We start from the raw sequence: 14360 nt of genomic DNA on the forward strand, positions 1-14360 counted from the left end.
AACAGTTTCAAATACTAAAAACACTCATAACAATATATTATCATATAATATTTCACTAAAAAATTTTAATGATGTTATAAGTATACAATTTTAAATGCCTTAAAAAAAAGTATACAATTTTAAATATCTATTTTTAACAAGAATCTTCATATAACTTTTTTAACTTTAACGTGTTCTATTTCAATATAAACACGAACCATTATATAACTCTTTTCAACTCTAATCTTAAAAGTTATTGTTGTCAAAAAAAACCAATATTACAAAATTACGTTGAAATTCGATTGATTGGATTACCGGATCTTTCAAAGGTATTACACGATCGGCTATGTTTGGAAAAGATTTGAATTTTCTGATTTTTTTTATTTTTAAATCTACGTGTACTAAATTCGGATTAAATGTACTAAAATCCTAATGTATATATATATTTATTCGGGTTTGTCCATTTTCAAGTAAACGGGAGAAAATATAGTCAGTTGAATAATATAATTTAATTAAAATTCAATTCATTAATACTAAAATACTAGTAATGATGTTAAAATTTAAATTATAAATAATAAATTACGAATTATATACCCGCTATACTATAGGTATAATTTGTAGTCCAATGTTTTAGTTATATTTTTTGGTTTGGTAACAAGTCTACAAATATGGAGTCTATTAGTCTTACATTATTAAACAGTTTCAAATACTAAAAGCACTCATAACAATATATTATCATATAATATTTCATTAAAAATTTTTTAATGATGTTATAAGTATACAATTTTAAATGCCTTAAAAAAAGTATACAATTTTAAATATCTATTTTTAACAAGAATCTTCATATAACTTTTTTAACTTTAACGTGTTCTATTTCAATATAAACACGAACCATTACATAACTTTTTTCAACTCTAATCTTAAAAGTTATTGTTGTCAAAAAAAAAACCAATATTACAAAATTACGTTGAAATTCGATTGATTGGATTACCAGATCTTTCAAAGGTATTACACGATCGGCTATGTTTGGAAAAGATTTGAATTTTCTGATTTTTTTTATTTTTAAATCTACGTGTACTAAATTCGGATTAAATGTACTAAAATCCTAATGTATATATATATTTATTCGGGTTTGTCCATTTTCAAGTAAACGGGAGAAAATATAGTCAGTTGACTAATATAATTTAATTAAAATTCAATTCATTAATACTAAAATACTAATAATGATGTTAAAATTTAAATTATAAATAATAAATTACGAATTATATACCCGCCCGTGCTTTGCACGGGTTAAAGGCTAGTATTTATAAAATTAAATGTTTATTGTCCGAAATTCTTTCAAAGAAAGGAGATAGATACATATATTTTTTTGAAAGATAAGTGTTTACAATTATGAAAACATAATTTCACATTTCGCATAACTTATTGTTTCTATAAAAGAATTTGAAACATATAATTTTTCTAAAAAAAATATTCTAATATTAAAAAAAAAACCTCACCTACTTGTACATCATCAACATCAACATACTCTTAATGAGTACTAGCGAAGGATTTTGAAAATAACCAGTTTTTACCCAATAGGTAAAAATATTTACCCAATACTCTCACATTGTTTACCCGTTTTGTACATATTTATTTTCTATTTTCTCGATAATTTATTGGATTGTTATAATTATTTGTTTTAAACAGTTCTTGGCAATGGTTCAAATCGTTCAAGATTAGGATCAGATAATCCTAACAAAAAAAAATTCTCTAAAGTGCACAGTATCCAAACAGTGTTTCGCCCATTAAGACTGGTGTGTTAGAACTTATTTCTTTTGTAATGAACAGCATACATATTCCAGAACTTATTTTGGTCTTTAGAGATCTTGCCAATGGTTGTAATTATTCAAGACATGATTATTGGGTTCTTATCGGGTTATTATAATTATTTGATTTTTGTAGTTCTTACCAATGGTTCTAATCGTTTAAGATTGGGATCAAGTAATCCTGTCAACAACAGACTTAATTTTCAGCTTCCCGCATCTCAGATATCTCCTTTCAACAAGAACTATCCTGTTGGATATTCATCAAGTACGAAAAATATAGTCTGAATTTAGCTCAGAATATACTACTCTGTTAAATTATGTTCTCTTTTATCTGATCTCCCTATCCATTTTATAGACAGCAAAGGGCAAGGTGATGCAGTGATCCACGCATAAAAAAAAGAGGATGTTTGTCAACAAAGGGAAAGAAAACAAAAAAGCTAATGTTATGGATGTTTCTGGAGAAGTGGATCTCACTTCAGTCGGGCAATAATAAGTTCACGTATTATTCATCCAGATCGTTCTCAGCGTTCAAATTTAGAACCCTGTAGCTCTACAAACAATTGCTTAAAGTTTGAACTTCTTGTATAAAAAATCACTCCTTCCAACCATAAAAATACAGGTTCAAATCTAATGTTAGTTCAGTTCAACATACATCACGTATGGATGACATACAGTTTTTATAGTTGAACAATATATTCTAGTAGTATAAAACATTCATCACGTGTATTGATATACTGTTTTTGTAGTTATTGGTAGTACATGCATCGGAGAAGCATGTATACAATCATCAACTACGTCCCACAAGTCCACTATAGTTGTTGGTAGTACAGGCATTGAAATCAGGATTCTAATCTTTATGGTCTTTAGTTTCAGGTTATTCTAGGCCGGAAGAGAACTCCAGTTAGCCTGTATCTGCTTTTGCAATGGAAAATGGTAGTATTACCTTGAATATTTATTAGGTATGTATCAATATATATGTCTCTTGAAATTTAAAACTAAATATTGATTTCAATTTTGTGAGTAGCTAAGCGCAGATTACACACTTAAGCATGCACACATAAAGTTATACTCTCATGTTATGTAAAATTTAATAGAATTGATTTCAAGGTTGTAAAATAAATTATATATTTGAAATACTTATTAAAAAAATACATGAAATAGACCTTTTAATCATGTAAACTGAGTTAAATTGAGTGAGATATACTTAAATTTTATAATAGCGTGACTCCGATTTATATGATTTAAAAGTTTATTTCATGTATTTTTTTTTTACAAAGATCTGAGATATACAATTTATTTTATAATTTGAAATCAAATCTATTAAATTTTACAAAACATGAGGGTATTATACATGGAAAGTCATAAATATGGAGTTACCAGAATTAGAAGTAAAAAATCTGATAGCGCTTTCGGGAAAAGTCAATTTCACGATTGTATCATAAATTTAGTACAATTTATTGAGGTATTGGTAAGCCCTGTCAAAAATATAAATAAAAAGAAAAACATTTCATATTTTTGAAAGTTTCAGAAATAAAATTTAGCTGAACGTGTTTTTTGTTTATCAATCATGTCTTGTACTCTCTGCTGGAGTTTTCTCATGCTCAGCTTGTACGACTCGTTTGAGTAGCGCTCTCTGTTTTGTAATTTTTTTAACAAACTCAGAGCATCTCCAACGACATTGGCTATAATCGTTGGCTAAATTGGATCTGTAAGACAATATGTAAAATTTGCTGAATCTGTAACACATTGTGCTTCAATGGTATTGGCTATATTGGTTGGCTATAATTTAAAAATAGTATGTTATTAATATTTAGATTGTTATAAATAAAATATATCAGTTTTACATGGTAATAAATGATGAACAATTTTCCTACGGATTTTTTACAGACCTGTAGAGGTTCGACAAATTTAGTCATAGGAAGTTGGCTATAATTATAGACAACAGGTGGGCGTTGTTGGAGTATACTATTTTGACGATGTTAGCTATAATTTTTAATTATGGTATGCCAACTCACATTTTAGTTAAGGGTACTCTATAGTTGGAGATGCTCTAAGTCCGTAATATTTGTTTAACCTGCAAACTCGAGACTTGAAATCCCAAATTTTTAGTTTCCCTCTCGGGTGTACAACCTTTACATTCGGCAGTCTTTGTTGATATTTTGTTTGTAGCATTTTCCTGGAATGTTAATTTTTGATTAGTAAAATGTGGCAGATTACCATCTTCATCACCAAAACCCTGACTCTCGTTCAACTCTTCGGTTTCGGTTGCAAATTGTATGGTAGTACACCACACTACCAGCTGTGTCAACACGGCCTAGTAAATATGTTATGGTGCTTTCAATGTACCTTCCAAATTTGGTTCACCTCATTTTGTAAAAGTATCTTTTTCTCCAACGAGCACAACGTCGAATAAAGATATTAAACAAGCACGTAGACATCAATAATAAGCGTACGCATACATAAAGCCATGCAGGTTCCCGTTTCTCTGCCATAGTAAGGTTTATACAAGCTTAACAAAGACATGCCAATCAAAATTTTATACCTTATATAAGTTTGACCACCAGAGTTAGCCCTGCAGGCATCATTTAATTACTTCAGAATATGTAAAGAAACCAATAACTTAAGACTTTGCCAATCCTGCTAAGCCACATTAACTTTGTCTTGCTACAAGTCAAACAGAAGATCCCTACGCCGATATACTTCGTCAATTTCATTCAAACCTGATTTTTGAAAAAAAAGGACAATGCAGAGATTACTAATAAGGTTTTCACCATTTCCAACTTTCACATGATTTCCAACGAGCAAAGGGTACACACAGAAGACTGACCTTTGAGCTTGACAGCCTCATCCTCGTTCAACTCAGCATAGAAAAGACGTGCACTTTCCACCGAATTGGTGATAAATTTGTTGTCACTTAACAAAATTTCCAGAAAAAGAACACAGTTCAGTACTCCCACCACAAAGTACCAGATCTGATGCAAAAAGAAATGAATAGAAACATTTAAAGAGCAAAATGACATACCAGCCAATTCTTTTCAGCAGTTCGAGGCACTCCTCCACTGTACAACTGTCAGCTTTCACATCTACAAGATAAATCTAAGCCAAACATGTGATACAAGTTACTAACAAAATCAATCGCAAAAAATTGAATATGGTGGAAATTATGCAAATTCATAACAAACATGAAACAGAATGAAGCATGGTCAATAATTGATCAGCATGCAGAACTGAAGAATGAAACATGTATATATAGATCTACTCATTGTAATGTAGAATATAATTAGAAACTCTCAAAGAGATCTATTGAAAATAATTCTAATATTAATGAACCAGAAAACCCTAGGAAAGAACTTCTATGGATTGATTAGGAGAGCAGGTACCCATGAAGTTGGATTGGATTGATCAATATGCAAAACAAGATAAGAAACAAAAACATAGAACAAGTATATATGACAAAAGCAAAATTGCTTCCTTGCCCCTCGTAGGTGGTTATGTTTTAATATACTAATATCAGAAACCAAAACTACAATCCACCAGGACAATGTTATCACAAACAAACAAGGAATGCAGGATGAAGAGACAATATTACCAATCAGAACGCCTAAGAAAACATGCACTCACCTCAGAAGGCTTGGAAATACCAACCACCCCTGGCAAAAACAATAAAGAAGATTAGTCAACAAATAAGCCCACAACAGTATAAACTGAAAGATAAAGTATGATAGTGGACGGATCACATCATTAACAGTATTGACTGTATAAGAAATCATAGCTTCCACAAAATATCCAATGCTAAAAGTATAAATTAAGAAAAAAAATCAAGAAATTATGTACCTTCAAATCATGTTCCCTCTTTTTTCTATTTAAACCCCTCTACTTATACGCCGGAGATTGCTCCTTTGTCGTGTTTCATAGTTTTGTCAGCTTTTCTAGTGAATGTTGTCTTTTGTTTTAGGCATTTTCTACTGAATGTTGATAATACTGGAAAGTTGCTGTTACAAGTTTATGGGTCAAGAATATAAGCCAAAATTCACTCTTCATTTATTATTGCCCACGGAGCTACGTGAAATAGGGGTGTTCAATCATATTAGGCGAAAATGTGCTGGAATCACGAAGCAGAACAGAGGCACAAGAATTAGCACATCAGGATGTTGATTTTGTATCGAGCTATAGTGGAATAGTTGTTAAGTAGTGAGATAGTTGTAATTGCATGTCGGCCTTCCCTCATCTTCTTTTTCTCTAAAGAAAGAATATGGCTACAAATACAAATCACCATCATATGCTAACATGAGAATCCTTGTCACTGTGTAAAGATGGCACACAATGGGCATCCACAGCAATTTACGCATGGTTGAATAGTATATAAAAGATATGGTGGAAGCACACATGGAGATGGCGTATATGAACCATAACTACTACAATTTTTGGGCCAAAGATAAAAATAGTTTTTCTAGTAGAATAGTGCAAAGCTTTGAACAATAGCAGGTATGAAACATTTTTCTTGTTCAATGCACATAAAAGATATACTATGCTCATGGTTCAATAGTATACAAAAGATATCAAAAGATATACTATGCGCTTCATTGCACATATCGCGTTTAATAACAGTGCTTGTACTATTTTCGGTTTCAGTTCTTTAAATTGTTAGAATCTCAGACACTCAGGTTTAAATTTCGACACTAACATTTACAAAATTGAAAAACATATTTGTAATACATTTACTCTTGTTTTATAGGAGAAACCCCATTTCAGTGATATCTCGTTACACCATTTTTGGTTTCACTAAGTTCAATTAGAAATATCATATGATAATTTTCCTATTTTAGACCCAACATATTATTAATCTTACTAATTTATTACTAAATACAAATGTGGAATGTAAATAGTACCATATTTTGGTTATCAACTACATATATATTCAGACATGGGTGTTATTTAAGAACACACATAGAAATATTTCAACCACAATTGACATTAGGATGACAATTATGTGATAGTAATCATGGATCAAAAATTACAACCAGAGCATCCCATCTAGAACTTCCCTCAAATATGAAAATAAATATGTACTAGTCATTACAAAACAAAGATTATCAATCATTTAAAAGGAAAAACACATAAAAAAGAACTAGTGAAGGAACATTCAAACAAAAAAAATAATTAGAACACACACAAGAATAAAACTTAAGGAAATTGATAAATAAGCTCCCAATACTATTTAAACTCAAACTTATATTTATAGACATTTTAATTACACATCTGCTCATAATTTCTAAATGTGGAATTCATTGATTTTGTTTCTAGATATGTCATGAGCCAAAAAGTTATTTAAGTTAAGAAATATAGTTTAATTAAATTGTTATTTAATTTTTGTTATATCATCTTGAGTTTGATCATTAAACCTCGATAACCTCCCTAAACTTTCTCAAAAAATTATCAGGTAAATAATTTAAAAATACCAAAACTTGTGAATCATTACTTCATAGCAAAAAGGCATTATGTAATTTGCTTGAAAATATGGAAGACTTACGAGGCAACATCATCGGTCTCGGAGTCATATCTAAAAGTTCGACATCGTTTCCAGGAAACAGGTAGACACCATCCTCTTCCTCCCCTTCTTCTCCAAGACCATCATCATATTCAAGAAAAATCCTAGGCACTCTAGATATGTCGACCTTCTCCTTATAAATCTGATATGGCTGCATCAAAAGACCAAGTTAGGGAACAGAAATTAAATTGTCGGATGCAGAAAAGGAAGAAACCAATGTACTATTAAAGGTAGAACTCAAGAGCCAAACTATGCTATAAAGGTATTATCTCAGCAATGAGAACTCATTTCTGTAACCTTGTATCTGCGCAGTCTTATAAATCTACCTTATAAATATGATTTTCCAAGTGATTAATTATGATCCCCCACCTAAAGATATTTCAAGGAGATGTACAACATACTGACAGGTCCAAATGAGAAAAGATGATAATTTTGATAAAAAGAGAAGCTATAATTAATTATTCGAAACTAAAAGAAAAAACTAAACAAATAATAACAGAAGTTCATGCAAATTACTGAAAATATTTAAAAGCAAAAGGTCAGATACCGCCACTCCGGAAAGGAACGGGAAAACACTGCACATACCTCCTTTGGACTAGAAGAACCCGAACCTGTATCCAAAAAGGATGTCAAATAGGAAATTTCAGGACAGCTAAATAAATAGACAGATATAATAAAAACATGAATTACATATAGAAAGGGGAATAACTATAAAGGGTCCTGGTCCCTGACAACTGGTTGTTAGGGACAGGTTATTTAACACACACTTCCAGGGGCGTCGGATATATATTTCAAGGGGCCAGATTAAAATTTCGTTTTTTTAAGTATCCGCTATAATTTTCCGCGGATAGGGAAAGTTCCTATCCGCGGAAGCGGATACTTAAAAAAACAAGTTTCAATCTAATACATATCTGATGGTAATGGAGCTGTGTGTTAGATAAAGACTCTCTCGTAATCAGTTGTCGGGGACCAAAACCCGACTATAAAAGGCCCCATTGATTCAAAAACTTGCAAGTAATTGTAATTATAGGTTAGGAACTTGGGAACATGGAAAGGGATGGTTCACAGATGATACAGGGTTAAGAAAGAAGAGTGAAAATCAGTAAATTTATGAGAAAAAATAATATAATATCAAATAAATATAGTTTAACGACCCTCATATTCAAAGTAAGTAGGCACCAGGTAATTAAGGATCGAATTTCAAAACTCTGGTCTAAATTACGGGTAACACTTGAGCACTAGCACCGTTAAAAGATAAGAAAACCTTAATAATAATGATATAAGAGCTCAAACCATAGATGATTTTGCACAAGAGAAAAACAAGCATTCCTGAGAAGTAGCTCACCATCGCTACTGCTTGGTTTTGAATCAACAGACCGTTTTTCCACAAATATCACCATCTTCTCCCAACACTACATACATAATGATAATAATAATGAGAAGAAGAAGAAAAATAAAAGGGTTAATTATTTGATTGTACCCTCAATTATACCAAATATATCATTCGGCCAGGGTGTCCGCGGGTCGGTTTGGGCGGTTGCTAGCAAATTAGTAACCCAACTCAATTATATTGTTTTTTAAAATTTGAACCCATTATAAATTTTATTAAAGTCGAGTTGGATTGATCGGTTTGGTCGGGTTGATTATAAAATAGAAATTATTATAACATATATTTATATTTGTTGATCGGTGATAATATAACTTAGAAATGAAAGAATCAAAATCACGTGCAACTATCTCGTATGGAATTATACAATTAATCATCACATATGCACATCACAATACACTAATATCCAACAAAATAAATTACGTTACATACAAATAAAACATCATTATATTAAATATAATTCATAATTGGTATATATACATATTAATATCAAAAAAAAATTAACTTCTAAGTCCTTTAGTAAACTAATAGTACGGCTTATTAGTGCATAATATATGTCGGGTTGGAATGGGTTAAAAATTATCAAAACCCTAACCCAACCCATTTAATTCGATTTTTTTAATGTTTAACCCATTTAAAGTTCGATTTAATAATATCAGGTTGGGTCGGCTAAAAATAGGGGCGGGTTCAGTCGATTTTATCGGTTTTGTCAAATTATGAGCACCCCTAATCCGGGGACTCTCAGATTTTCGGTCTCATTTGAAATACCGTTTTCAGAAATTGTATCAGTCTTAAAAATAAAAAGTTAAATTCGAAAACAAATAAACAGTTTGAGAAGTGACTATAATTTGTTGAATCTGTGAGATATTGTGTTTCGATGGTATTGGCTATAATTTTTTTTGTTAGGATGGTATTGACTATATTGGTTGGCTATAATTTAAAAATAATATGTTATTAATATTTAGGCTATAATATGATTGGATAAATAAAATTTTAAAGTCTAATTTTGAACTAGGGAACAACTTAAATAAAGAATTAAGAAAATTTGTGATTCAGAGCATCTCCAACAGTACAAAACCCTTGGCTAAAAAATGAGTTGGCATTCCAAAATTAAAAAATATAGCCAATGTCTTGAAAAAATAGCACTCCAACCACGTGAACCTGTTGTCTATAATTTTAGCCAACCCTCTATGGATGGCTAAATTTGTCGAACATCTACAGGTCTGTAAGAAATCTGTAAGAAGATTGCACATCATTTATTACCATATTAAATTGATATGTTTATTTTAACAATCTAAAATATTAATAACATACTATTTTTAAATTATAGCCAATCAGTATAGCCAATACCATTGAAGCAAAATGTCTTACAGGTTCAGCAAATTTTACATAATGTCTTACAGGTCCAATTTAGCCAACGATTATAGCCAACACCGTTGGAGATGCTCTTAGCTGGAGATGTGGTTGGCTAAATTAGACCTGCAATGGTACTGGCTATATTGGTTGGCTATATTTCAGAAATAGTAAGTTATTATTCTTTCAAGTTGTTATAAATAGAATGTATATTATCATATGGTAATAAATGATACGAAATCTTACTACAGATATTGCTACAGACCTATAGTGGTTGGCCAAATATAGTCAACATCAATTGGTTGGTTATATTTTTGGACAAGGGTTATGTGGGGTTGGAGTGGAGCAAATTTCACACATTATCTATAATTTTTATTTCTGATATGATTTAATGAATTTTAGCTAAGGGTTTTGATGGGTTGGAGATGCTCTTAGACCTCTAAAATTGTGAACATATGCAAAAATAACATCTTTAGAGCATCTCCAACGGCATTAGCTATAATCGTTGGCTAAATTGGACCTGTAAGACAATATGTAAAATTTGCTGAACCTGTAAGACATTGTGCTTCGATGGCATTTGCCATATTGGTTGGCTATAATTTAAAAATAGTATGTTATTAATATTTAGATTGTTATAAATAGAATATATCAGTTTAATATGGTAATAAATGATGGGTAATTTTCCTACAGATTTCTTACAGACCTGTAGATGTTCGACAAATTTAGCCATCCATAGGAGGTTAGGTATAATTATAGACAACAGGTGTGCGTGGTTGGAGTGTACTTTTTTGACGATGTTGACTATAATTTTTAATTATGATATGCCAACTCATATTTTAGCTAAGGGTACTCTATGATTGGAGATGCTCTTATTATTATTCTCACTCTCGTTTTATCATTTGCATTCATTAAAATTACATATAACATAAATGAAAATATATAAATATCAACGGAAACCATGCATCGCAACGAGCGTCGCTAGTAAAAATAATGGTTTAAAACCTATAATCCCAGTACTTAATTATATTCAATACATTAATTTTATTTTATCCCTAAGCCTTATTTACTAACCAACGGATTATAATTAATCTTGTTTTAATAAAATATATATTTTACAAATCTTTAATTTTGTTTGAGCCCATACTTATAATATATGTTAATTTTGTTGTAATAGGTTAGTCCCACTTATACACTAACAAATTATTTTTAGTTTGATTTTAATAAAACAGTACTGAGATTTGTTTTAACCCCGATCCGTAATATACATAAATTATATTTTATTTTTTCACTTCACGTGTATATTCAACAGATCCAAGACAATTTCAAAAAACGAAATATCATTCTTGACACTTAAAAAACACACGAGCCGTATGATTTAGCATTTAAGTTGCACTATAACACCAGGTACTGTAAAAGTTTCTACCAATTTATTTTTAACGAGCAATAGATACGGAGATCCTGTTACAAGGTCAATACAGAATTAACTGAAACAGGTTTTTATTGTTATGAAGAGACTACTCAATATATTCCTTTATACTTACCTACTTAAAACTTCTAAAGCTAATTTCCACATTGATGATTACTATTGCAAGGAACACTTCAAAAAGGCCAATAAATAGCTATGAATCAAAGTCCACAACAATTGAGAGAGAAGACTAATTTCGTAACAAAGAAAATTAGTCATGTCAGTGTCAATGCATTAAAGGTACTAAAAGACTTCTTCTCTATGAGTGAGTGCATATTTCAAGCCTAGACCACTTCCTATTCAGTATGTGAGATATTCTAATTCAACGCTAGCATGAAATAATTTAGTTTTGGTTGTGTTAAAGATTTAGTGAAGTGTAAAGGCGATACAAGCCTGTAGGTAAAGTTGCTAGTGAACTTCTTTACCTTCGAAACATTAAAGACTACTATTATAATATAGTATAGATGTGTCATCCTGCAATCAATACATATTGCGAGATGCATACATGAACCCTAAACTTAGCTATTCAACTTGGACGGAACTCGAGGAATTACAAGCAATATTGTGGAACCGCAGCAAGTATTCAAACCATTTGATCAGTCATATGAATCATATTTAGTGAAGATAATCTAACTAAATTGTATGATACGAAATAATAGAAATCAAGTTAAGACAAGATATAAAAAATGAGACAAATTGGGGATAAGAGCATAACACAAAAGATAAAGAAAAAATTGAAGTACTGATAACAATAACAGATAATAAGGCTGTCTTTTTAAGAAGCAAAGACATCTTCTTTTGTGACTTTATTACTGCATTTGAACTAAATAACATTTTTGTCCTTTTACTATAGCTATATATTAACACTTCCTTAAAATTAATAATATTTCAAGTTGATAAGTCCAAAAAATAAGGATCCTGGAGTGCATGGGCTTACATAGTGAGTACCTGAATACTGTATTCCAAGAAAACAACTTATCGGTGTCTTCTTTAGAAATTGAAGCCCAAAAATGAGAACTGACCACCGGTGACACTATAAATGCCTTATAATTTGGCCGGGCTGCGGCCAAAATAATATGATTAAGTGAATCACTATCATACAAGATGCACTCTTACCCTCTGAACCACCCAAAAGCCTGTGGATAAAAAAATACATACTACAAGCGTAAGTAATATGATTAAGTGAATCACTACCATAGAAGATGCACTCCTTACCCACTGAACCACCCAAAAGCCTGTGGATAAAAAAATACATACTACAAGCGTAAGAATATCAAATGAACATTTTTTTTATATTAGTTTAAGATAGGGAAAATAGATTTTTTTGCCACCCAACTTATTATTTGTTTAGAAACTTACCACCGAACTATAATTTTTTTCTTTTTTGCCACCAATGTTAGGTTCGGATTCTTTTTATGTCACTAACGTTAGGTTCGGATTTGATTATTAACACTATGTTATTCTTTTTAGAGTTAATTGCATTTGGCACCCCTTTGATTTCAGCATGTTGCACATTGCACCTAATAGTTTTGGAATAAATACTATGCAGCTCCTTACCTTTAACCCGTAGACACTTTGCACCATTTCCGTTATCTTCTGCCGTTACCGTTAACTTTTAAAGGGGCATTTTGGGAAATTTTATTATATTTAATTAAAATCAGACCATTATTTAAATTTTCCGACCATCTAAACGATATTTTTCGGAAATCTCAAATGTGTCCATATGTGATCTGTGTCTATATCTTTATATGTAGTACTCCATATGTACCTAGGTAGTTTATCTTATAGGACGAGAGTACGGATTTTTCTACTCAGAAAGAAAATCTCAAAATTAACTTATGAAACTGTATTTATAAAAAGTGGGAACCTTAAAATACGTGACAAGTAGTGGTAAAGAACTATAAAGTCAAGTGATACTATATATTTGTGGAGTCTTAAAATAATTCATAAAACTAAATTTTTTAGGTTCTTAAAATGCCTGTTAAACTCTCGTACTTCAAGGTAAACTAGCTAAGGGACATATAGATGACTGTATATAATGTTATAGACACATATCATATCACCATAATATTGCAGACTACCACTATGTTTTTATAATGCTAAAAAAATAACATATTGTTAATAATCAAATCAAAACATAACGTTAGTGACAAAAAAAAATCCAACGTTTTTTTAAGGAAAAAAAACCAACATTAAATTTTATTCAAAATAAATAAAATAAAATAATTTTTGAAATTTTTTGGAGTCTCAAAATGCGTGTCCAACTCTCATCCTCCAAGGTAAACTACCTAGGACACTACATAAAGATATAGACACATATCAGATCGCTATTATATTGCAGACTAACATTATATTTTAATAATACTAAAAAAATAACATAGTGTTAATAATCAGATCCGAACCTAACGTTAGTGACAAAAAAAAGTCCAAACGTAATGTTAGTGACAAAAAAAAAGTCCGAACCTAACATTAGTGACAAAAAAGAAAAAAATTATAGTTCAATGGTAGGTTTCTAAACAAATAATAAGTTGAGTGGCAAAAAAATCTATTTTCCCTTTAAGATAAGTACCTCAATTTACGAAAGCCGCTACTAATTACATTGAGTGACATTCCCTGACAAATACAAGTAAACAAAGGATTATCATCATTGCAATAATATGATGAACATGTTTGTTTCATATATTAATTTAGACCAAGGGATAGCACCTTAATTCTTTCTATTATAAAAATCTCCTCCTCGGTATTCTAGTTTCTCTAAAATCACAAGATCAGATGGAAATTTTTCTTTGGTGGCAATTGCAATACCACATCCATAGTTAA

General features: G+C 30.7%; 1 protein-coding gene across 2 annotated transcripts; it reads right to left on the reverse strand.

Annotated features, from left to right (window-relative positions):
* Positions 1–4224: 4224 nt before the first annotated feature.
* Positions 4225–8810, reverse strand: LOC108197737 (uncharacterized). Of its 2 annotated transcripts, XM_017365433.2 has the most exons (7): positions 8681–8810; positions 7921–7946; positions 7318–7486; positions 5409–5437; positions 4810–4883; positions 4615–4700; positions 4225–4507 (listed from the first exon to the last, which is right to left on the reverse strand). In XM_017365433.2, exons 1-7 carry the CDS (start codon positions 8733–8735, stop codon positions 4452–4454), a joined length of 495 nt encoding a protein of 164 aa, XP_017220922.1. In that variant the 5' UTR covers positions 8736–8810; the 3' UTR covers positions 4225–4451. The 2 variants fall into 2 exon arrangements, with proteins under 2 accessions (XP_017220922.1, XP_063938497.1); XM_064082427.1 differs by lacking the exon at positions 8681–8810 and having other exon boundaries at positions 7883–7946.
* Between the last annotated feature and the right edge of the window lie 5550 nt (positions 8811–14360).

The sequence above is a fragment of the Daucus carota genome, chromosome 8, assembly GCF_001625215.2.
Source record: "Daucus carota subsp. sativus chromosome 8, DH1 v3.0, whole genome shotgun sequence".
NCBI lineage: Eukaryota > Viridiplantae > Streptophyta > Magnoliopsida > Apiales > Apiaceae > Daucus > Daucus carota.

Excerpts from the sequence above, each read along its gene's own strand:
- LOC108197737 (XM_017365433.2), bottom strand. The coding sequence starts at position 8,735 with ATGGTGATATTTGTGGAAAAACGGTCTGTTGATTCAAAACCAAGCAGT. Across the intron at positions 7,947-8,680 it reads AAAACCAAGCAGTAGCGATG|GTTCGGGTTCTTCTAGTCCA; the intron begins GTGAGCTACTTC and ends TTTTGGATACAG. Across the intron at positions 4,508-4,614 it reads TGAGGCTGTCAAGCTCAAAG|GTTTGAATGAAATTGACGAA; the intron begins GTCAGTCTTCTG and ends TTCAAAAATCAG.